Source organism: Cynocephalus volans, chromosome 7 (genome assembly GCF_027409185.1).
Source record: "Cynocephalus volans isolate mCynVol1 chromosome 7, mCynVol1.pri, whole genome shotgun sequence".
In the NCBI taxonomy this organism is placed as follows: Eukaryota; Metazoa; Chordata; class Mammalia; order Dermoptera; family Cynocephalidae; genus Cynocephalus; species Cynocephalus volans.
Window position 1 is genome coordinate 95,521,350 of NC_084466.1, and position 25,111 is coordinate 95,546,460.

The 25,111-nt window shown below is 38.0% G+C and overlaps 2 protein-coding genes across 5 annotated transcripts in view; one reads left to right on the forward strand and one right to left on the reverse strand.

Annotated features, from left to right (window-relative positions):
- The window catches only part of ADK (adenosine kinase), a 556,699-nt gene extending 556,348 nt beyond the window's left edge, over window positions 1–351 (reverse strand). The window contains exon 1 of the mRNA XM_063102515.1: window positions 280–351. Within this exon, the coding sequence (XP_062958585.1) occupies window positions 280–344 (65 nt within the window). The 5' untranslated portion in view covers window positions 345–351. The remainder of the gene's footprint in view (window positions 1–279) is intronic.
- A 422-nt stretch (window positions 352–773) lies between these two features.
- On the forward strand, window positions 774–25,104 carry AP3M1 (adaptor related protein complex 3 subunit mu 1). 4 transcript variants are annotated; one of them, XR_010024074.1, is made up of 10 exons: window positions 774–848; window positions 12,719–12,994; window positions 13,617–13,788; window positions 16,608–16,745; window positions 17,818–17,903; window positions 18,568–18,701; window positions 19,569–19,776; window positions 21,199–21,343; window positions 21,838–22,003; window positions 23,732–25,104. XR_010024074.1 is itself a non-coding variant. In XM_063102926.1 (10 exons), exons 3-10 carry the CDS (start codon window positions 12,722–12,724, stop codon window positions 21,936–21,938), a joined length of 1,257 nt encoding a protein of 418 aa, XP_062958996.1. In that variant the 5' UTR covers window positions 793–848; window positions 11,082–11,287; window positions 12,719–12,721; the 3' UTR covers window positions 21,939–23,159. The 4 variants fall into 4 exon arrangements, 3 of the variants coding, with proteins under 3 accessions (XP_062958995.1, XP_062958998.1, XP_062958996.1); XM_063102926.1 differs by lacking the exon at window positions 23,732–25,104 and adding an exon at window positions 11,082–11,287 and having other exon boundaries at window positions 793–848; window positions 21,838–23,159; XM_063102925.1 differs by lacking the exon at window positions 23,732–25,104 and having other exon boundaries at window positions 21,838–23,159.
- The last annotated feature ends 7 nt before the right edge of the window (window positions 25,105–25,111 follow it).

Below are 25,111 nucleotides of genomic sequence, written 5' to 3' on the forward strand. Positions count from 1 at the left end.
CAAGTTGCTTGCAGCCGGCTCTGCACCCCCGGCAGGCCGCTCTGATTGGCCAAGGGCTGCGGGGCTGCACCGGAGCAGACGGCAACACGACCAGACAAACTGAGAGGGCGCCAGGCAAGAGGCTGCAGCCATGCGGGCAGCTGCCCGAGTGGCAGGTAATGCGTACTGGCCCCATGCAAGCAGCGGGACACCACCCAGCGCAGGGACCGCGCAAACCCACATGGGCCCTGGCTTGCCGCAGGCGCCGTCACCCTCCTCCCCACGTAGGGCAGCGCTCACCTCAGCGCTTGTGGTGCCTCCACCTTCAGCTTTTTGGGCTTCGGCTCCTCCTCAGCAGCTGCCATCTTCGCGCTCCCACCCAACTTTGGCTCCACCTTGCACCCCACCCGCGTCGGCTCTCCGGCCCCGCCCTCTTTTTATTTAAACTCCGCCCCCGACTCCGCCCATTCTGCGCCTCTCTCATCCGCAACCATTGGCTCTAATCTCGGCCCCACAGTTAATGCCCCGCCTCTTCCTGACCTCACATGCCCTACTGTAGGGGACCCCAGACTGAGTTAGGCTGCGGATGAGCGCCTGAATCCAGGTGGTGCGAAAGCCCCCATCCTTCTAGATCCTGAGTAATATAGAAGTTTAGATCCTAAACCTTAAGAGACGTCTTTCCTCTCATGTAACGTTTTCCCTCTTATTTAATTTTTCTAATATTTTAGACCGAGTCGGTGTCTTTGAACCTGTTAATCAGGCAATCTACTGGGCACTCCCACTGCCAGGGTCCTCACGGCCTTCTCTGCGGCCTCAGCTTCGGTCCAGAGAGGACCCGGCGCCGAACACTGACGGGCCTAGGTGTCGGGGTGAGTGTGAAGGGTGGGGAGTCTGCACACTGGAGACAGCTCGATAACCGGGGAGATGACTGAACACATGGGGCTCCGGACTCCAGTCTGGGTTCTGGGAGAGTCTCTGATGTTGGGGACCTGGGCGTGCCTCTCCCCCACCCCAGCCCTGGACCCTGGCCTTCCGGGCTTTCTTGCCTGTAGGGCCGGAAGGGAGCGGTGCACCTGCCCAGGGTTCGCCGCACCCCGGGCCGGGAGGTCAAACTCTTTGCAGTCCCTCTCCGTGTGTCGGCGCGGGAAGAAGGTCTTGTCAGCCACAGTGAGCTGCAGTACCGACCGCGCGTTTGGAGGACAAAACCCCTGACGGACCTAAGCGGACGTCCTGTTAGAGGGTGGTGCCTTGATGAGCTTGGGGTGGGGAATACAGTGAGGATTGCCTTGCAGTTTTTCGGAAAAGAGGTGACAGGGATCTAAATTGAGGAGGTGTAGTAAGTATGGAAAAGTGTTGAGCGATGTGGCTGGTTGGATTTGGTGGATTTGTTTGAACCTGAAGCTGAAGCTTGTAGCCCACATGATTAAGAAGACGGTGCTACTATAAAATTAGTAGCCCTCACGTGAGGAGGAATTTTGTGGAGTTTAGAATTTACCGAATTTGACACAGTGGTTTAGGTGGAGATGGTAGAAAGATTGGGGGTGGGGGGCATTGCGAATTAAGCCGGAAAGGAAATTTTAAGAAGTATTTGTTTTGTTTTGGGGAAAGTTATCAGTGACATAAATGCTGCAAAGATCAAAGGAGGAAGTGAAGTCTGAGACTAGGTCGTTGGCTTTGATGATTAGAAATTCATTGAGCCTTTGAGAGAGCTGCTTTAATAGAGTCAGTGACTGAGGAGAAACTCAAGAGTGGCAAAGTGCGAAAAGGGTTTGAGTTTTTTTTAGAAGAATTCAAAGCATATGTTTGGTGGCAGAAAGCAAGTAACTAAAGTATAAGATTAAAGATTTAAGAAAGAGGAGATAAGATCCCAGAAGAGAAGGGAAGGAGTGGGATCAAGATTACAAATAGAAGGATTGATTGTGGAAGGAAAGAAGGACACTCAATTGAGACTATAGGAAAAATGGAGTGAATGAGATTAAGAATTACCTGAAACTTACAAATGTTTAGTAGGAAAGCTCTCTTTGCAACAAGGTTAGTTTTTCTTACTGAATCTTACGATTTTTTAAGTTTCTAACCATTCAATATAATATACTATTAGAGATCCTTGCAGACTAGATATTTTTAACTAGCTCAACAATACTTCAATTAATGATTAGCAAATGGTATTTGCAGAGAAGAGGAATTCTCTCTTCCTCTACAAATGACCTCTCCCATTACACAGAGAAAATAGAAACCATCATCTTCCTGCAACCAAATATACAAACCTTTTTCCCCTCTATTTGAAAAGCAAAAAGTGTCCCTTCTCCTTAGAGAAGGCATATTCTTTCACCTGGTCTCACAGTACTATTCTCTCCTACCTCGTCAGGGTCATTTTTTCTTTCAGTTTCCCGTTCTCCTACCATCAGCTTTTCCCCCTCTATTCACACCTTCCCTTCAGCATTTAAAAATATTCGTCCTTCACTTTATGAACTATTCCATTTATATTCCTGCATTTTCATCCCCTTCACAGCTAGATTTCTTGAATCTACTTGTCTTTGTTTTTTCCCAGTTCTTGCTATTTATTTATTTCTCAGCCCACTGCAATGCCTTGTTTCCAGCATTTCACTGAACTAGCACTGAAACTACGTTTACCAAAATCATCATTGTCTTCTATGTGTGAAATCATGCATTCTCAATGCAGTCAAAAACTACTTCTTGTAAGGCAAAAAAAAAAAAAAATCATACTTTTTATGTATAAAGTATAGGTATACTTGTAGTACATAAACATATACAATATTCTATGGTATTAAAATTTTACGGGGATATTAGCCTGATTTAATTATTTCACATTTTATTCATAAATCATAGCATCACTTTGTACCCCATAAATATATACAACTATAATTTGTCAATGTACAATTTTTAAAAATTTTTTTTAATTTTATGGGGGAGGGATTTGATTGGCAGGGATGGGAGAGTGGAGTCTAAAAAGGCTCCTTAGCAGGCAATAAGGAAAAGAAAGTTGAGAAACACTGTTAAATCAACCGATATTTCAGTTTTTGTAGCTTAACCCCTTCGTGCCATTTAACAATTTTATTACTCCATTCTTCTGGAAATATACTAACACACTCTAGTTACTAAAAACCACCCTCCTTTTTTTACTTATGCCTTTTAAGCCACATCTTCTCTGTCTTATTTTAGGCCTGCTTCCTTGACCCATCTGTGTTCTGATGATGGAGTCCCTTCCATAGGCTCTCTTCTTACTATGCACATTCTTTCTTTAGTTTCGATTCTGTTTATGGTTACAGTTTCCATTAACAAAAAATCCTTATTACTCATAAATGTTTCCAACCTACCTTACCTGAAGCACCAGACCTATAAACACAACAGTGGTTTGAATACAGTTGACTCTTGAACAACACAGGTTTGAATTGTGCAGGTTTACTTATACGAAGATTTTTTTCAATAAATATTGGAGAATTTTTTGGAGATGTGAGACAATTTGAAAAACTTGCAGATGAACCATGTAGCCTAAGAATATCAAAAAATTCGGGCCGGCCTGTGGCTCACTCGGGAGAGTGCGGTGCTGATAACACCAGGGCCATGGGTTCGGATCCTATATAGGGATGGCCGGTTAGCTCACTGGGTGAGCGTGGTGCTGACAACACCAAGTCAAGGGTTAAAATCCCCTTACCGGTCATCTTTAAAAAAAAAAAAAAAAAAAGAATATCAAAAAATTAAGAAAAAATTAGGGATGTCATGAATGCATAAAATATATGTAGATACTAGTCTATTTTATTATTTACTACCAAAAAATATACACAAATCTATTATACAAAGTTAAAATTCATCAATATTTACATGGCACCATTTGCAGTTCAGAGAAATGTAAATAAATGTAAAAATACAATATTAAATCATCACTACATAAAATTAACTATAGTATTACTGTAATAATTTTGTAACCATCTCCTATTGCTATTGTAGAGAACTCAAGTGTTTCGAGGGTTTAAAATGCAGTGTGATACTAATCTTCTCCATGGAAGCAGTTCCTCTCGCCAGTAAATTGAGTATCATAATAAAAAGTGCTCTCTCGTGGTTTTCTTGTCCTTAATGATTTTCTTTTTTTTTTTTTTTTTTTTCTTTTTCGTGACCGGCACTCAGCCAGTGAGTGCACCGGCCATTCCTATATAGGATCCGAACCCGCGGCCGCTGGGAGCGTCGCCGCGCTCCCAGCGCTGCACCCTCCCGAGTGCGCCACAGGCTCGGCCCCTTAATGATTTTCTTAACAACATTTTCTTTTCTCTAGCTTACTTTATTGTAAGAATAAAGTATATAATACATATAACATACAAAATATGTTACCTCTGTTATCAGTAAGGCTTCCAGTCAACAAATAGGCTATGAGTACTTAAGTTTTTGAGGAGTCAAAAGTTATATGTGGATTTTCAACTGGGTGGGAAGTTGGCAACCCTAACCCTCACATTGTTCAAGGGTCACCTGTATATTCATTTGGGTCAAATATATCCAGAATTGGATCAAATTATACAGGACCAGGACCAAGTGCCTCATCTTCTCATCTGCATACACACGTGTACCCCCCACACACACCCCTCCCCAAACCTAAATGTCTTTTTTGCTCAAAGCCTAAATGTTTCTCTTATCTTTTCATTCTACTCTATGCCTGTGTCCATATCCTAGTCCAGACCATCATCATTACTCATCTCTCAACTGGTATCACAGTATTCAGTGCCCTGTTAGCCAATTTAGTGTAATCTTTCTAAAAATGTAAATCAGATTGCATGATTCCCCTGCAAAAAGAAAAAAATAAAAAAAATTTTTTTAAAAAGACTTCACACTGCACTGAGAATAAAGTCAAAACTCTAACAAGGCTAGTATTGCCCCATTAACCAATCTCTGCTTACCTCCTTCTCCAGTCTCATCTTACCACTTCTCCCTCCATCTTCCAAAGTTGCTAAATTTGTACTGATTTCTTTGTCTCATGTTCTCTTTCTCCTCCAAACCTTGTAGATTCCTATAACATACTGTATTTTCCCTATTAGGAATTACATCTTACTGTGTTGTTGTTTGTCTTCTCTGCTGAACTGTAAATGCTGTGAGTGTAGGAACTTTATTTTGTTCATCCTTGTTTCCCCAGTGCCTGCTATGTAAAACATATTCAAAACTATTTGTTGAATGAACAAGTGGTCAAGATATTGGCTGAGAATCGGAGGAGCTAGATGCATTTCTGGTCTCATTCTCTCGCCTTGGATACATGCGCTTTTATGCCTCCATTCTGTTATATATTGAAGGAACATGTTTTCTTTTTTAGACATCATGTTCCAAGGATGTTATGACTATTGTAATTTCATTGCTTGTGAATCATCAGAATGATAGTACAACATGTAGTAAAGAAGATTTATGAAGTATTTAAGCTGCAGTCAAAGCTCTGATGGGACTGCCTCTGAACACAGTTTCTTTGGTGCCTTTAAAATAAGCTGGGAAGGGCCAACCCTGTGGCTCACTCGGGAGAGTGCGGGAGAGTGCGGCGCTGGGAACGCAGCAGCGCTCCTGCCCCGGGTTCGGATCCTATATAGGGATAGCCGGTGCTCTCACTGGCTGAGCGCGGTGCGGGTGACACCAAGCCGAGGGTTGCGAGGTTGCGATCCCCTTACCGGACACACACACGCACGCACGCACGCACACACGCACGTGCGCGCGCTGGGAGAATTCTGTTTTGACTTAAAAGTCACCAGGAACAAAAAGGTGGTCAGTGTGCAGCTTTCCCAGAAAGTTTTTTGAAATAATGAAAGAAAGTGTTTATTTATTTTATTTATTTATTTTTTTGCTGGCTGGTGGGTGTAGGGCTCAAACCCTGGACCTTGGTGTTACCATCACCATGCTCTAACCAACCGAGCTAACCAGCCAGCCATGAAACAGGCTAATTTATACTGCTATATGAGGTATTATTTAATTGTTCTATGAGCTAGGCCCTTGGTCATAATATGGAAAGAAGAAATAAGCTTTTTCCTATTATAGAAAGTTAAGATGGGTTTTAAAGCTAAGCACTGTTGAGAACTACAAGTGTTATGCTTCCATCTCAGCACTGAGGATAACAGCAATAAATCCAGCGGGCTGGTTTAACTTACTGTATTCATCTGAGACCTGAACTACTGCCAATAAAAAAAAAACTTCAGTGGAAAATTTCCTGGAAAGAATTTTTTACCAGCTTGAGAGAATGAGTAGAGATTTGGCCCTAAAATAAACTACAAAGTCACTTGCTTCAAGAACAAGCAGCTCTTTTAGGATATACCATGGAGTACCATAGATCCATGTGAACTGTATTTTCTATAGGATGAATGGTTTATGTCAGCTCTTTTAAATATAATTTCTACTCTAAATAATTCATTAAACCTTCTCAGCATATAAACAACATATTTTAGCTTCTAACTAAACAAGAAGCATATCCTTCAACTCTTCCACTTCAATCGTAGGCTCAAACAGCACATTCACTGCACTTTTCAATATGGTAACAGCTAACCACATATGGTTATTTAAACTTAATTAATTAAAACTTCAGTACACCAGTTGCATAAGCCACGTTTCAAGTACTCAATAGCCACATGTCTCTAGTGGCTATGATATTGGACAGCATAGATAAAGGACATTTCCATCATTGCAGAACACTCTATTGTACAGTGCTGCCTTAGAATGTTTTTCTAACAATTAGAATAATAATTCTGATAATCAAGTAAGAGCAGGAGCTCAGAATTCAACTGGATCTAAGTTTCAATCCTAACTCTGACATTTACTGTGTGTTCTTAGGTAAGTGACATAAATTTTCTGAGACTTTATTGACTTATCTATAAAATGGGGATAAGAGCAGTATTTATAACTATATAAGAGATAGCATTGTTAAGATTAAATGAGATAATGTAGGTAAAGTGCCTAGCATAATGTCTGGCCCAAAGTAAGTACCTTTTAGATAGTATTAACTCATTTATCCCTAATGAGTGAAACACTTTGAATGAAGCTGAAAGATTAATCTTTGAAAAGGATGCCATATTCCATAGCTGGCTCACCTGAAATGCTCAACTTAGGGTCTTTGCGTTGATTTTGATGCTCCAATTAAATCTACACTTTATATTTCACATGCAGATTTTATTAAAAAAAAAAGACATAATAATAAAAAATTAGTTGCAGATCTTATTGCTGGATATTCCTGTTTCATTTAAAAAATGAAAAGGTTATCAGCTGAGGTTATAAAGTCAGTGGTTTCTGTATGGCATGTCTTTGTATTACAGTGGCACTCACTATATTAACACCCAGATAGAAATATAAGGCTGACACAAAGCAAACTTACTAATAAGCAAAGCATCAGACTAGATAAAGTAGAAAAATCTGGCGGGTTGCAAGCCTGATGTGTCAGGGTTATTGCTGCCAGTTCAAGTTGATTGCTTGGCTAAATAGAGGTGACTTTAAATAAAGAGACATTTTCTGTTTCTAATAAACAGGAAGTCTAAACTATTAATAGCATTCATACTTTATTAGTATAGTAATTACTAAAACCTATCTTGGTAATTAGTATTATTTACTTGATAACTATTGAGCATGTACCAAATGGGAAAAGGAAATCAGCACCAGATTTTTTTTTTTTTTTAATTTTATTTTGTTGATATACATTGTGGCTGATTATTGCTCCCCATCACCAAAACCTCCCTCCCTTCTCCCTCCCCCTCCCCCCCACCAATGTCCCCTCTGTTTGCTTGTCGTATCAACTTCAAGTAATTGTGGTTGTTATATCTTCTTCCCCGCCCCCCCGTTTGTGTGTGTGTGTGTGTGTGTGTGTGTGTGAATTTATATATTAATTTTTAGCTCCCACCAATAAGTAAGAACATGTGGTATTTCTCTTTCTGTGCCTGACTTGTTTCACTTAATATAATTCTCTCAAGGTCCATCCATGTTGTTGCAAATGGCAGTATTTCATTCGTTTTTATAGCTGAGTAGTATTCCATTGTGTAGATGTACCACATTTTCCGTATCCACTCATCTGATGTTGGGCATTTGGGCTGGTTCCAACTCTTGGCTATTGTAAAGAGTGCTGCGATAAACATTGGGGAACAGGTATACCTTCGACTTGATGATTTCCATTCCTCTGGGTATATTCCCAACAGTGGGATAGCTGGGTCGTATGGTAGATCTATCTGCAATTGTTTGAGGAACCTCCATACCGTTTTCCATAGAGGCTGCACCATTTTGCAGTCCCACCAACAATGTATGAGAGTTCCTTTTTCTCCGCAACCTCGCCAGCATTTATCGTTCAGAGTCTTTTGGATTTTAGCCATCCTAACTAGGGTTAGATGGTTTTGATTTGCATTTCCCGGATGCTGAGTGATGTTGAGCATTTTTTCATATGTCTGTTGGCCATTTGTATATCTTACTTAGAGAAATGCCTACTTAGCTCATTTGCCAGATATTTCTTTAAATGTCAACTATATTCATAAAATAACTTCTTTTGAAAAGAATTGGTCAGATTGACATCATTGTTTTCTGTGTTAACAGAATTGAATGAATCAATTCTGGAAAGACTTTCCTCTTTGTAATTTATTTTCTTGCATAGAAACTGATTTCATAGATTTCAAATTCTTTCTCTTCAGGCTTTATTTAGCATACAGTACTATTAGTTTGAATGATTGAACCACTAGAATAAACACCTGATACTGATGCCTATCCATCTAAAAGATAGGAGGAACAAGTTAAGGTAGGCATTTTCCACTGACTCTCATATTGCAGGCACAATAAACTTATTTAAAGCATCTAACACTCAAAAGTATACAGTTCATAATGTAAAGCCCAATGAATTATCACAAAATGAACACAACTTGTAAACATCATCCAGATCAAGAAATAAAACATTACGAGCACCTTAGAAGTCTGGTCTCATGCCCCTCTCAGTCACTACCCTGACTCCATAAAGAAAACCATTTGATTTCTCATACCATAGATTAGTTTTGCCTGTTCTAGAACGTCATATAAATGGAATTATACTGTATATATTCTTTTGCATCTGGCTTTGTATGTTCAGTATTGTGTTTGTAAGATTCATCCATGTTTGTTTCATGTGGCAATAGTTTATTTTCATTGCTATATAATATTTTATAAATGTTACAATTTATTTTTTTGTTGTACTGTTAATAAACATTTGCATTGTTGCAGGTTTTAGCTATTACAAATATATTTTTACATATGTTTTTGCTGCACCTTTGTACACATTTCTGTTGCATCTGCCTGGGAGTGGATTTGTGTCACAAGGTATCAAGAATATTTTTTAAAAATTTAAATGTAATTAACATACCATAAAACTCATCAATTTAGTAGTTTTTAGAACATTCGCAAAGTTGTGTAACCATCATCTCTAATTCCAGAACAGTTTTTAATCACCTCAAAAAGAAATGCCAAATCCATTACCAATAATTTCCCATTCCTCTCCCTCTGCCCAGCCCCTGGAAACCATTAATTTACTTTGTATATCAATGGATTTGCTCATTCAGGACATTTCCTACAAGTGGAATCATACAATATGTGACTATATTAGTTTGTTTTCTGTTGCTTATAACAGAATACCTGAAACTGGGTAATGGATAAAGAAAAGAGGTTTATTTCTTACAGTTCCGGAGGCTGGGAAGTCCACACTCCAGGAGGAGCATCTGGTGAGGGCCTTGTTCTGGGTGGCAACTCTCTACAGCATCCCATGGTAACCATGGTATTAAATGGAAAGAACGGCCTGAGCAAGAGAGAGCTAACTTTCTCACTCTCTCCTTATAAAGCCATCAGAACCCTCCCATGATAACCCATTACTTCATGAATGGATTAATCTATTTACAAGGGTGCAGTCCTCACAATCCAATCAATTACCTCTCAAAGGCCCCACCTTTCAAATATGGATCCTCCTCCCCTCCTTTAACACTGTTACAGTGGAGATCAGGTTTCTAATACATGAGCTTTTGGAGGACACATTTGACCCATGAAGTGACCTTTTGTTTCTTTCTTGGTTCATGTTGTAGCATGTATATGTACGTAATTCCTTTTTTGTGGCTGAATAATATTCCACATTTAGTTTATTCATTTGTCAATTGATGCATATTTGGGCTTCCCCTTTTTGGGTATTATGAATAATGCTACTACAAACATTTGTGCACAAGTTTTTATGGGTACATATGTTCTCAATTCTTTTGGGTATATACCTAGGAGTAGAATTGCCAGATCACATGGTAACTCTGTGTTTAACTTTTTGAAAACTCAAGATGTTTTCCACAGTAACCACACCTTTTTACAGTCCTACCATTAATGTATGAGGGTTCCAGTTTCTCTCCATCTTGCAAAACTTGCAGTTGTCTGCCCTTTTTATTATACCTAGCCTAGTGGATATGAAATGTTATCTCACTGTGATTTTGATTTGCATTTTCCTAATAACTCATCATATTGAGCATCTATTTATAAGGCCATTTGTGTGTGTATCTTCTTTGGAGAGATACTTTGCAAATCCTTTGCCCAGTTTTTTAATTGGGTTGTCTTTTTATTACTGAATTGTAAGAGTTCTTTATATATGCTGGATAGTAATATAGGAATCTTCCGTATAAGATTCCTGGTTTCAAATATTTTCTCTCGTTGTGTGGGTTGTCTTTTCACTTTCCTGATAATGTCTTTTGAAGCACAAAAGTTTTAATTTTGATGAAGTTCAGGTTATCTATTTTTCTTTTTCTTGCTTGTGCTTTTGGTGCCATATACTAAAAAACATTGTCTAATCCAGGGTCATGAAAATTTATGCATGTTTTTTTCCTATGAGTTTTATGTTTTAGCTCTTACATTTAGGTCTTTGATACATTTTGTGTTACTTTTCCTATAGGGTATGGAGTAGATATCCAATTTCATTCTTTTGCATGTAGAAATCCAATTGTCTTAGCACCATTTGTTGAAAAGACAATTCTCTCTCCATCTGAATGGTCTTGGCACCCTTGTTGAAAATCAATTGACATAAATGTAAGGGTTAATTTTAGAACTCTCAATTCTGCTTCATTGATCTATGTATTTATCCTTGTACCTTGTTGCTTTGCCCCCCATAGATTTGTCACCCCACTTCCTCTGGGTGACGAAGATGCAAAGGATTACTCAAAGCCCATCTCTTCTGAGCAGTGAGAGTCCCTGAAGTGGTTAACTTCCCTGGGATCCTCCAGCAAGAGGCAACCCTTCTTCAGGAAATTAACACCAAATTGGGGTTCTCTTCCTGCATTTATTTTCAAGACCAGGAAGTTACAGGAAGAGAACATAGGTGGGATTATAGTTTAACAAAATAGGCTGGTAACTTTCAGTGAAACAAACCAGATGACATTCCAGTAGACAATTAAGTTATCCTATCAACAACAGCTTGATCTTAGCAAACATTCCTTCTCCCTCTACCAGTTTTCCAGCAACTTAGATATCAATCAGTAACTTGTCTGTCTTTGAGCCAGCAACCTTGCTGTGCCACAGTTCTTATCTTGCAACAGAGACTCAATAGCCTGGGGAAATTTTCCAGTCCTTCTCAAGGTCAATATTTGAAACTGCAAGGCTTTGGAAAACCAGGCCCTGTGAAGTACATATGCTTTATAGTTTATTCCACAGTACCAGTACCACACATTAATTTTGTAGTAAATTTTGAAATCAGGAAGAATGAGTCCCCCAACTTTGCTCTTTTTCAAGATTGTTTTGGCTGTTTCTGGTTCTTTCATTTCCATATGAATTTTAGGATTACCCTGTCAATTTCCACAGAAAAGGCAGCTGAGAATTTAATAGGGATTGCATTGAATCTGTAGATCAATTTGGGGAATATTGCATCTTAATAATATCAGGTCTCCCAATCCATGAACATTGAATGTTTTTCCATTTTCAAATGTTATACAACTTCTGTTAAATTTATTTCCCAAGTATTTAAATTTTTTGATGCTATTGTAAATGAGATTATTTTCTTAATTTTATTTTTAGATTATTTATTGATGGTGTATAGAAATGCAATTGATTTTTTCATATTAATCCTGTATCCTGCAACTTTGCATTTACTAGCTATTGGCGGGGGGGGGTAGTGGATTCCTTAGGATTTTGAATTTACAAGATTGTGTCTTCTGCAAATAGAGATAATTTTACTTCTTCCTTTACATCTTGGAAGCCTTTTGTTTCATTTTCTTGCTTAATTTTCCTGGGTAGAACCTCCAATGCCATGTTGAATAGAAATGGTGAGAGTGGACATCATTGTTTGTTCTTGTTATTGGGGGAAAGTTTTTGGCCTTTCATCATTAAATGTGATGTCAGCTGTGGCATTTTCATATATGCTCTTTATGAGGTTAAGTTTCTTTCTATTCCTTTTTCATAAAAGGATAATGGATTTTATCATATGCTTTTTCTGCACCTTTTGAAATGATCATTTGTTTTAGTCCTTCATTTTATTAATATCGTATATTACATTGATTGTTTTTCATATGTTTAACCAACCTTGCTTTCTTGGAATAAATCCTACTTGCTCAGGGTACATAATCTATTTTATATGTTGTTGGGGTTTTTTTGCTAGTATTTCGTTGATTTCAACGTCTTTGCTGATTTTTACGTCTATATTCTTAAGTGATACTGGTCTATAATTTCTTGTGTTGTCTTTGTCTGGTTTTTGTGTCAGGATAATACAAGGATCCCTTTTGATGTACAATAAATTTAAACCTTTTTTTCCCGACAGAAAATGATCCACAGTCTATTTCTCATAAACTGTTCCGGTGACATATTTCTAGAGAAACACTGGAAGAGCGTCGTGAGCCAGTCTGTCTGTGATTATTTCTTTGAAGCTCAGGAGAAAGCTGCTGATGTTGAAAATGTACCACCTGTCATTTCAACACCTCACCACTACCTCATCAGTATCTACCGGGATAAGCTCTTCTTTGTGTCTGTCATACAGACTGAAGTGCCACCTCTCTTTGTAATTGAGTTCCTACATCGAGTTGCTGATACTTTTCAGGTTAATTATTCATCAAACCTTTCTAACTTAAATTACCCAAGTTAGTTGGAGGTGTGACACATGATTATATTCTTTAATTAGCCAGCCAGCTTTTGATATGTACTGTCTGTCTCTCTCTTCTTTTTAACTAAGCATAAGTTCATAAACTCTTTTCTATAGGGTGTACAGTGGCACACATGGCTGCTCTGTTCACTATTTTTATATGTATCACAAATTATATCATCAAGATTTTTATTGGTTATGAACTTTTCTGTATTACATTTTATTATTTTGTCTTGCTGAATATAACAAATAATTTAAAACTTACCATGTGTGTTTTGGGGTAGTTAATCAGGGTGAACGAAGTTTATAACTCACATTCACAGTTTAATGTTTCAGTACTTTCTGGTGTGATATGTACTAGGAATTCAATTCAATGTAAAAATATTAATAAAATATTGAGGACTAGTGTTAGGACTATAGAGGGTTTTTTCCCCTCTATTTTACATATTTTCAACTTGCATCTTTAAGATTTTTACATCTTAAACAGTGCATTTTGCTACTGTAAATTTATTCTTTAGAACAAAAACACTTAGCAAGTCTTTGTGCCTTTCATTGTGCAATGTTCTGTATATTTTGTTAGGACTACTTTGGTGAATGCTCAGAGGCTGCAATTAAGGATAATGTGGTCATAGTATACGAGCTCTTGGAAGAAATGTTAGATAATGGATTTCCCCTGGCTACTGAATCTAATATTTTGAAAGAACTGATTAAACCACCAACAATTCTACGTTCTGTCGTCAACTCTATTACAGGTAAGATCAAAACATACTCTACTTGCTACTGAGCAGTTTTACTTTATAAACAACTCAACTGTTGCTTATGATCTGACAGATTATTAAGGTAGTCCAATTTGGCTAGAATTAAAGTTACTGGTAATTTTTTTTTCATCATTATTAGCATATTCATTGTTACAAATCATGGTTTTTCTTTATGCCCTATACCTGACCTTTCCCTCCCCAAACCCCCTCCGTCCCCCCCGTCAAGTTACTGGTAATGTTAAAATGGATGTATATTTCTTTTCATGGAAAGAGGCTAGGTCTTAGATGATAAAGAACTTTTGGTTATTATTCTTTTGTTACAGGTTTTTCTGCCAAGACAACAATAATATTATTACTATTATTTTAACACTAGATAATAAGACTGAATAAATTGTCCCCCAGTTAATCCTAATGTAGCAAGTATATGAGGCCAGTTAGAAGAGCATTTATTTATTCTATTTATAAACTGACATTTTAATATTTAAAATAGCATTATATAACTGGCATTATGCTGCTATCCCACAATTACTAGAGTATAGAAAATTTAAGACTTCACTACAGAGTATGTACTATCTCCTCCAAGTCTTTGTTTTTATACATGCAGAAAACATATTAAAACATGAGGAAACGGGAGCTGGCCAGTGAGCTTAGTTGGTTAGAACGCAGTGTTATAACACCAGAGTCAACGGTTCAGCTCCTTACCAGCCAGCTGCCAAAACAAAACAAAACGAAAAATAAGCAAACAAAAACAAAAACATGAGGAAATAGGAAATTGGTTTATTGTGAGATTTCATGCATTGTGGGCTTTGTGCTTATGTTATAAACTTCCAGTTTGTTTTAATTCTTGAGAATAGCTAGAGATTAGGTACCTCCAAAAGACAATATTCTTTTGAAAGTATTGAAGTCTTCTTGAGAAAGTTTCCTATGAAATATTATATGCCACTCCAACTATATTCTGTTTGCTATTGTAAATCCTTTTCCAGTGCATTGAGCTAAAAATGGGGTGAGAGAGGCCTAAGAGAAAAAGATCATTTGGCAGCTCTTTATTCATTCTCTGTGCAATGCTGAGTGTTAGGAGAAACTCAAAGAAAGATAAGATGGAGTATCTTTACTCCTAAAACTTACACTCTGGATGAGAGACTGGAAAAAAAATAAAAATATGTAAATAACAATATAAGATTTTAAAAAGCAATTCTGTAATTTATAGACAATGTAACAACATTGGAAAGTACATAAGACATAATAAATGGAAAAACCCAGCACAAAACCAAAAAAAAGTTATTTGAATATTCATATAGACAAAAAAGTTCTGAAATGTTTATGATGATTATTTCCAGCTAAGGAAATACAAATTATCTTTATTTTTGCTTTATACTTTCTAATATTCCAAAATAAACATGTATTTTATAGTCAGAAATAAAGCTACTAAAATATAGAATGTAAAAATATAACATAGATTCATAAGGCAATATATTATAAAGTTCAAGAGAATGTTTCAGTGAAGTATTTCCTCCTGAATTGTAGTGAGTGGCCCTCCAACAGGGCCCTGGAGAATCAACACAATTTAGGAAAAGAGGGAGGAATAAGAGCATTCTTCATAGATGGAACTGTATGAGAAAAAACACACATGAAGTGAAAAACCTTGAGTTGTATTAACCTCTTTAGCAGATCAGAACTTTTTTAGTTGAGTAGTGAGAGATAAAATTAAAAAGTTGAGAAGCCATTGAATGGTAGGCTAAATACTCAGCTTTTATCATAAAGCTGGTGGTGAAGCATTGAAGGTTTTTGAGCAGGAAGATAACATGGTTAAAGAAGTGTTTTTCAAAAATTCTTCTGGAAGGCAACCAGTTGGAGGCAGGAACACCATCATAAGTAGACTACAAAATTGTACGTATAGTATGATTGCCACTATAATTTAAAGTGCAATCAGAAAAATAAAAATTATCAAAATAGAAAATATAATAAATGCAACCTACTTATGGGGAAAAGGTTTAAAGAAATATACCAAAATATTAATGGTAATTGTATTTTGGTAATAAGATAGATTTTTTTACAACCACTTTTTTGAACTTTCTATTTTTTTTTTTTTTTTTTTGGGCTAAGTATGTATTACTTTTGAATTGGAAATGTAAATTACCCAGATTGTTAAGTCACAGCTCAAGGATGTGTGTTTTGGACAACTAGACTTATTTTCAGATGTATGTCAGTTTGCCAGGAAATTAGCCAGATATTGAACATTAACTATATTGCAGCCATATGAATGTCCTGACCTTAAAATGAGAAAAGGCCAGATTATGTTCATCCAGTTACTCCACTGAAGCATGCTAGGAAGCATCTAATGTAGAATTAATCAGAATACCAAAGGGCCTAGTTATCACCCTGTATTCTCAGTGGAGGCATTTTATCAGCAGAAGGTTTTGAAACAACCAGGCTCTTTTTTCATCAGTGGCAGCAGAACGAGATTCTATTGTTGAGCCACTGGAATTAGGTTAGGTTAACACAAAGGAAGCAAAAGATAAGTAAAATGAATTTAACCTGATTTGGCGGATAGACAAAGGGCCACATGGCCTATTTCTGTCTTTTAGAAATTTAATCATGGATGTCTCCACCAGTTCTGGAGACCATCCACAACTTCAATGAAGAAAAATCCAAACCCTGAAGAAGCAACTAAAGCATTCTCCCTCCCTCCCTCCCTCCCTCCCTCCCTCCCTTCCTTCCTTTTTACACAACAGCTTTGCTTTCTCTTTTTCTGATTTTCCTTCCTTCCTTCCATTTTACACAACAGCTTTGCTTTCTCTTTTTCTGATTTCTAGGCAGTAGTAATGTTGGGGACACACTCCCCACTGGTCAGCTGTCCAACATCCCATGGCGCCGGGCAGGGGTAAAGTACACAAACAACGAAGCCTATTTTGATGTCGTTGAAGAAATAGATGCAATTATAGATAAATCAGGTAATTGTGTGTATGTGGTTTTATTTGTGGAAAACAAACAATTCAGCTGATACAAGCTGAATAGAAAATTGAAATCCCTTGGCGGTATTTCAGCAGAAAGACATTCGTTTTCTAATGATTTAAGAATCTGTTTATTTTGCCCAGAGGTTATATATAATTTTCATAACTACTAGTTGAGATATGCCAAACATTTGTAACTCAGAACTCATGATGCCAAATAGTACCATCTACCTCCAATTCTTGCTATTTTTTCATTCTAACATTTTTTTCTTACTGTATATCATATTTTGCTACTACTTTTGTGCAGTACTTCTAGTAAAAGCCCCTTTTTGATTATTTTTTAACCAAACGAAACAATGGAACTTTACGATAGGCATAAAAATTTATTATTAAAAATATCTAGTTTTATACGTAAGGAAACTGAGGCTCAAAAGGGTCTTGCTCAGGACATATAGTGATATGTGATGATGACTTACTATAAATTATAGCCAATATCTTTTCTTCAGTGAGTGTTTTTTTCATTATAATATTCCATCTTACAGAATGAGAGATCAATAAATTATGGCTCCTACTTTTTTTTTTTTTTTCTTTTTTTTCTTTTTTGTTGTCTGGTTGGTTGGGAACCTGAACCCTTGACCTTGGTGTTCTAAGACCATGCTGTAACCAACTGAGTTAACCAGCCAGGCTTCCACTTTCTTAAAAGTTAACAAGCAGCTTAGTTCATTTCCTAAGTAACTTGCCTTATTTAAAAATTCTATTAAAAATATGTTAAACTCATATCCAGTAGTCTTACAAGGTAGACTCTATAAAGGAGACAGGTTTGATTTTCCTTAGAATTATTATATTCCAACCAGAGTTAGGTATGGGCCATGGCATTCAGTGAAGAAGCTGTCTAAACTGGTGTAATGGATCCTCTGTCCACTGACCTGTTAATAGAGATGCAAAGCTTCAGTTAAGTCTGACACCTGGGGGTATCTCCATTACTCTAGATATAGTGATAGCTCTAGTAAAGATCCAGATTCCATTGATGTTATCACCCTTTTTTTTCTGTATCTTTCTTTATCTTTTTTAGGAGCTACAGTCTTTGCAGAGATTCAGGGGGTCATTGATGCTTGCATTAAGCTCTCTGGAATGCCTGATCTCTCCCTTTCTTTCATGGTAAGTTTTATTCCCTTGTTCTATAGTTCCTTGCATACCTAAGACATATGAAGTACTAAATGAAATGATAAATACTGAGATAAGTTTGTATCTTAGATTGCAAAGGATTATCTCAGAAACATTCCTAGCACAGGGTCCCAAGACAATAGCTTACATGATGAGCATGACCTTTACGGAAATGCTGAGGAGACGTCATTGCCTAAGTGTGATAGAAGTGGCTTAAAATTGGCTGGCTTGCTTCTGCAAATCTTCAGTGTCATTTTTACTGAATAATTACTTGCTTTGCTGATGTGAAAGGGCATACATTTAGCATGACACACTGCTAAGAATAATTAAGAGAGCTGAGGTCTGGTGCTGTCCCTATTACCAATCTGTCCTGACCTTAAGTTCTTTCAATGTCAGTTTTTTCATCTATGAAATGGAAATACTACTCCTCACCTTTTTTTCTCCCTCATAGAGTTATTGAAATTCAAATAAAATAATGTTTATAAATATTTGTAAACTTTAAAGCATTATGAAACTATAACGTTGTGTTGATATGGTCTTAAACTCTCACATGACTACTTTATATTTAGGGAGCATCGTCATTTCTGACAGTATCTGAGCAGAGTTGCCGTATTCATTATACTCAATGCATACAGCTTGTCTTCTATTTTCCTGGCAGAACCCAAGGCTTCTGGATGATGTCAGCTTCCACCCCTGCATCCGGTTCAAGCGTTGGGAGTCTGAAAGAGTTTTGTCATTTATTCCTCCAGATGGAAATTTCCGACTCATATCATACCGTGTCAGTTCACAAAAGTATGTTGATGCATCAGTCAGAATCTGCCATTATAGATGAATGTGGAATGTGCTGAGTAGAACCCACCCTTCCCTGTTTCATTCTGACAGCTGGGTACTTGAGGTCATCATTGCTCACTTGAACTATGGCTCACTAGGAGACCCAGTGAGAAGTGGTGAAAGTATGTGCCTAAAATAATCAGTGTACCCTGCATCTAAGAGTATAGAGTAGCAGTAAATGAGAGTATAGTAAAATCTGTAGCTGAGGGCAAGCAAGCATTTTGGACCATGCATAACCTGGTCAAAACCATGAGCTGGTGCTGTAATGTTACCATGGTCTGTAGACTTTGTGGCAAACAGGAGACAGACCTACCTGTAGCTCCCCAGGACATTCCCCAACTTACCTGCTCAAGTCATTCTCTGTGTTGAATTTTAGAGGAATGATTTATTATGGGTTGTAGCTAGCTTGCCTGTTTGAAATATCAGAAGGTATTTGGGTAACATAAGGACAGGGTTCAAAAGCAGAGGAATTGTTTCTTGGCTCTTATCACACAGGAACTGTTTTAGTTGTATAATTTTAAATTATCTTTCAATGGGATCTTAATTCATTTTTTAAGGTAGAGCTGTTTGCCCCAATTGTCTATAATTAAATTTCTGATTTCTGCCTTGATCCACATACTTGTTGCTGAGAAATCAAACAATTCCTAGCACATGGTACCAGAACATTGTGCCGTACTCAACTCCCCCTTGTGCAGATGCTGAGTCTGCAGTTCCGGAGGTACAGAGCCCTATTGTGGAGTTAGAAGCAGATTAAGATACTCTGGACTGAGGTTTACAGGCTGTCCATACCATTAATTATGTATGTATGTGCTTTTGTGTCTTTTTTAGTCTAGTGGCAATACCAGTGTATGTGAAACATAGTATCAGCTTTAAGGAGAACAGTTCTGCTGGCAGATTTGATATAACAATTGGACCAAAGCAGAATATGGGAAAAACTATTGAAGGAATTACAGTGACAGTTCACATGCCAAAAGTTGTGCTGAATATGAACCTGACACCAACACAAGGCAGCTATACATTTGATCCAGTCACCAAGGTACAGCCACTTCACATCAAGAGTGAGCAAGTGTTTATGCAATCTTTTGTGATTTGGAGGGGAGGGGCAGAGGGAAGGGCTTAGCATCTTGTTTAAAACTAAAGTTCCTTCAAAACCTAGAGAGAATACTGTGCTGTGCTTTTGCCACTGGTTGTGGAGGAAATCCTATATCTGCTTAGTAGATGAACAGGAAAGTGAGATCCATTTTGTCCTCTTTCAGAGTGTGCCTTTACTCATCCATTGATAATCAAGAGACTCACTCCTCTATCTAATGAGAAAGAAGTAAAAGCTTTTTAAAAAAAGAAAAACATTATGTGGATGTAAGAAGATATTAGAATCGTTTATTAACTATTAAGATTTTTATAGAAATTGATTGACTGTTTTCTTCCCTTTTAATTTAAAAGCATCATTTCATACTCTTTCACAGGGGATGCTGGCTGGGAAAGCTGCTTCCCCACCCTGCTTAAACATGCCTCTAGCAGAGGGCTTTCACAGAAACTGTAAAAGATGATCTTTCTGGGCCGACCCCGTGGCGCACTCGGGAGAGTGCTGCGCTGGGAGCGCAGTGGTGCTCCCGCCGCTGGTTCGGATCCTATATAGGGATGGCCGGTGCACTCACTGGCTGAGCACAGTGCGGGCGACACCAAGCCAAGGGTTGCAATCCCCTTACTGGTCACAAAAAAAGATGATCTTTCTCTCAGCTTCCTGCTGTGGTAGAAATTATGATTGTTTTCAATAGCAGAGTCATTGAGCTGCTTGATAAATGAAAAGGCATCTTTTTGAATCAAGTCATAGAATGTTAAAGATCATCATGTTAAAGACTGTTAAAGACCAGTTCTAAGAATTCAAAAAACCTCCCAAGAGACCACACAGGGATGAGGAGAAACTCCAGATCCCTGGTCCCTCATTCCAGCTTCACTCACAACAGCTTCACCTTCCCATCTATTATTGAGTTTCCACACTAAAGATTTCATTTGAGCAAAGAGTTCCATGGCTAAAAGTTTAAAAGTACCAACGTCAGAAAAATAAACAGGCCCAGAGAGAAACACTGAACGTGATATAATGGAAAGAGCATTTGAAATCAGATAGCCCTTGGGTTCAAATGGCAGCCTTACCTCTAACTACCTGTGTGACCTTGAGCAAGTCATTTCCTCATTTACAGATAGAAGACGAAATCCACCTCACAGACTTCTGTGGGATAGCATGTACAGTGCTGAGCACAGCACTATACACAGAAGGAAATGCTCAACAAATGTCGATTCTCACTCCTCATTCAAGGTCACACACTGACATCCCAGGTCTGTCGTTTCTAAGACACGGTGCTTCATTTTGTAAAGAAGTGTATAGTGTGTTTAAACCTTGTCTTTGAGCATTTGTCGTTAACAAATATTCAGATTGTTTTTAATTTCATGTCTTTTTAAGGTACTAACATGGGATGTGGGAAAAATTACTCCACAAAAGCTCCCAAGTCTTAAAGGGCTGGTAAATCTACAGTCTGGAGCACCCAAGCCAGAAGAGAATCCAAGCCTCAACATACAGTTCAAGATCCAGCAACTTGCAATTTCAGGTAAGGATAAGTTTGGCTTATGTTTAAGGGTAATTGAGCTTTGCTGAGCTCAATTATTAGGAGCTTAGCAGAGTAACAAATGTTCCCTGTCTAGAAAGAGCAACCAAAATAAAAAATGTTTAAAAAAATTGAAAGTGCAACAGCTCCAGTTTGCCTTTTACACTGTGCTACGTGACCAGTCTCCCAGACACCAATGATTTTGGAGGGCACCTTACTTCACACAGCTTCCCCTCACCCTCACCCAGGCACCAAAGAGGAAACCATTCATATTCACAGAAAGTAGAATTAACCTTAACAGACATACCCTGCCCACATGAGAATCTCACCTAAAACCATACCCCTACAATAATTCCTGAACGGTAGAAGGGACATTGCTTCCAAATGGTGGAAGGGTTAATACCAGATTTACTGTATAGTGCTCATTGCTAAATAAACAGTGTATTGGTTGGTGTGACTAGGATAATAATTTTTTCCTTTCATTCTTTTTGACACAGGTTTAAAAGTAAACCGCTTGGACATGTACGGGGAGAAATATAAGCCATTTAAAGGAGTCAAATACGTCACAAAAGCTGGAAAGTTCCAAGTGAGGACATGAGAAGAGGCCAAAATTCCTCAAGATCAGTTTGTTTTCCAAGCGTCATTATAAGTTATTACTATTAGGTACCAAGTGGGTGGGAAAACATATTCTAGTTAAAGCATTTGTGTCAAGCTGCACATCGCTAACAAAGTCGCTTAGTAATCAGTGTAGGGTTCTTAAGGAGCTTTAAGCTGAGGAAACTTTTCTAATGACTTAGCTTATTTTGTATCTTTTCATTTAGGAAGATTTTGGAGGTGATTTCTTCCATAGAGGGGAGCCAGCTGTACACTGCACATTGTAACAGTAAAGGCAGAAGGCTACAGTGATACCCTCTCTCCTAAAACAATTGATGAACTGGTCTCATCCAGCAGGAGCTATCTTAATCTGTGATGTGATTTGTCAGGTGCAGCCAAATGTCACACCTTCTGATCTTAGCCATCCCAAATCAGTGTCTGTCCCAACAGGAAATTCCCCCCATCCCCAAAAGTTTACAAAAAACTGCCTCTTCAAGTGTTTGCCTTATTCAGCTTTTCACTTGTGCCATTAAGCAAGCACTGTAGCAAGAGCCACATCAACCTGGCCCTGGAAGGGAGCACTGCTGCTCCTTGCTCCATTCTCACTGTACTTGGTTATTGTATTTTTTATAAATAAGATTTTTATGTAAAGCTCAGATTTTGATTTACAGGGACATTGCTGCAGTAAATACCATCTCAACTTTGTGCCACTGGTTCAGCTGTTAGCACAGTAAAAATCACTTGTATCAAAGGGGCAAATGCTTTATTAAGGTAGTAAAAGGGAACACTACTTCTGCTTTTAGGAAGTTACTGCAAGCACAAGTGTTTACACTTTTAAGCAAATTAAAGTACTAAAAGAGAAACAAGTGAAACCTTTGCCATCTTCATGTTTTATAAAGATTATCCAACACCACTTAAACTGTAGTTAGCCTAAATGTCTCAGCAAAATTAGGAAAATGTGCCTGCCTCACTACCATCGGTCTTTTTAAATCTTTTTCTTTGTTGTTGTTCTCCTTAAGGAGTTGAATTTGCCTCCATGCCTTGACTTTAGGGGGAATCTCCCTTTTCATACTGTGTGCTTCCAAAGGTTATAATCATAGATTGCTTCCTGAAACTGTGGTCATAATTGTCACTGGAGTACCTAAATGTCTCTACCATGCTTACAAAGCACATGGAAGTACGTTATATTGAGACAGAAGCAAAATCCTCAGTAACATTAACGATACCATAGTGCTCATCATGGTTGAAAAGTCAATGTACATTTGTATCATTTCACTCAATTTTATTGGCTTCGTAATGTTTGCCCAGTTTTTTTGCTTCATTAGACATGAAGAAATGGAGAAAGGCTGAAAGTTAAGATATCAGTGCTTGTTTTTCATATTTCCTTCTTGTTCTTACTTATGCTATGAGTTTTCTTCTCCTTGCAGCTCCATTCTTTTCTTCTTTCATTCTTCTCAGCTTTTAACTCTCTCTTATCATGCTAAGGATAACTTGTACACTCATCCCATTTATGCTGCCAAGGGCTAGCTTGTATAGAGGGAGCCCACTAAACAGCAGCATTCTTACCTTTGCCTGCCTAGGGCACCCAACCTGCCTTTCATCTAATAAGAAAAGCCACTCTTTACAACTTCTAAATTTCTAGAATAATCAATCTCAGATTGGCAAAATGTTGCCAAATATTTATTCCCTTTACCTAAGGTTGGTTACCCAGTTCAATTGCTTTTCATTTTTATTATCTTACTCTTCAGAATTCTTACCTCAAAAAAGACGCCAGAGCATTTGCTTTTCTTTTTGCAGAATCCATAATCTCAACTATCCATACCTGGGCTGTCCAGTTTTCCTCCTGTGCTATCTTCTCTTACATCCAAGAGTCCCATCTAGCAACTTCTGCTAAAACATCCAAGTAGACTGTTTCCTTTTACAATTAAATTATTGTATTTATTAATTTGATAGAATCAAGTAAATCCTTTTTCTGACTCTCGCTATACTGTCAATAAAATGATAAAAGCAACGAGTTGATTTTTCTTTTAGCTTGACTATTTATTAGAACATTCTTAGATGTGCAAGGCTCAGTGTCAGAGCAGGCTGAACATGATCAGATTTTCTTCTGTATCATTACACAAAATGTGAGGGTTGCTACAAAGCACTTCTAAGTGCTCCTCTCCTAACCTCAGTATGTTAACAGTCATTCATACTTTCTTTAAGCATCACTCTTCTGTCTACAGACTGAGCAATAAGTGATCAAAGCCACCTTCTCTACCACCACTGCCACCACCTACCAATAACAGAGATCATGAATACTTAGTAGGAGTAGAATATTTTTCAAACACAGAGTTCCAGCTAATCCCAGAATATTCCTTTTCTAAATTCTTAAGGGAATATATCCCAAAAGCAAATTAAGTAGATGCTTATTTTCTGCATGAGGGAGTCACCATCAGTCATTTTGTTCAAAGTGAATTCATCTGATGGATTTACTCAAGTGGTACTACAGAAGAACCTTTGGAAGATGCTGGTCTTAGTGTCCTTTAGAGGCAAATGATTTGAGAAAATGACTGTAATGCAGCAGAAGGACAGCACGAGTGAATATAAGGTGAACAGCAGAAATGAGACAGTTTTAGAGACTGCTGAGCTGATTCAGTAGTCTTGGACATTTCCCTTGAACTCTTATCAGGCTGTAATCTACCTCTATAGTTGGCAACTCTTCTAAGTTAAAGCAGTGATAAATGCAGTAAGCAACGCTAAATATTGCCCTTAAATGATACTTACTCCTTTCAGATCCAAAAAATCAGGCAAAAACATGTCTCAACTTTACTCCAAGAACCTGTTCCTACTATTTTAGTCAGTGCTTATTCAAGCAAGAAAAGGAATATGTCCCCAAAAACTAGCCTCACAGCCCTGGTGGATTCCTGACAACCCTTCTATTCTACACTGTGCTTTGGAATATAACACGGATCTGTGGTACTCTGGCACATTCAACTTCAGCTTTTTAGGGATCATGAATAACCAGACTCTTCTAAGATGAGAACAGACGACTCCGGTCAGTGACCCACATCATCTGGCTGCTTCCTGCCCACGGTTAACCTTTGCCACTTCCACTCCTCCTAGAGTATGAGTTGTCCTGTATCACTCAGATCCTTATTAAATAAACACACTACTGCTGATTTCTACTTCTTCCAA

What these genes read in the sequence shown, in the direction of transcription:
- AP3M1 (XM_063102925.1), top strand. Translation starts at nt 12,722, where the DNA reads ATGATCCACAGTCTATTTCTCATAAACTGTTCCGGTGACATATTTCTA. An exon ending in TGTCGTCAACTCTATTACAG is followed by an intron (nt 13,789 to 16,607) that starts GTAAGATCAAAA and finishes TCTGATTTCTAG; the next exon opens with GCAGTAGTAATGTTGGGGAC. An exon ending in ATCTCTCCCTTTCTTTCATG is followed by an intron (nt 17,904 to 18,567) that starts GTAAGTTTTATT and finishes TTTTCCTGGCAG; the next exon opens with AACCCAAGGCTTCTGGATGA.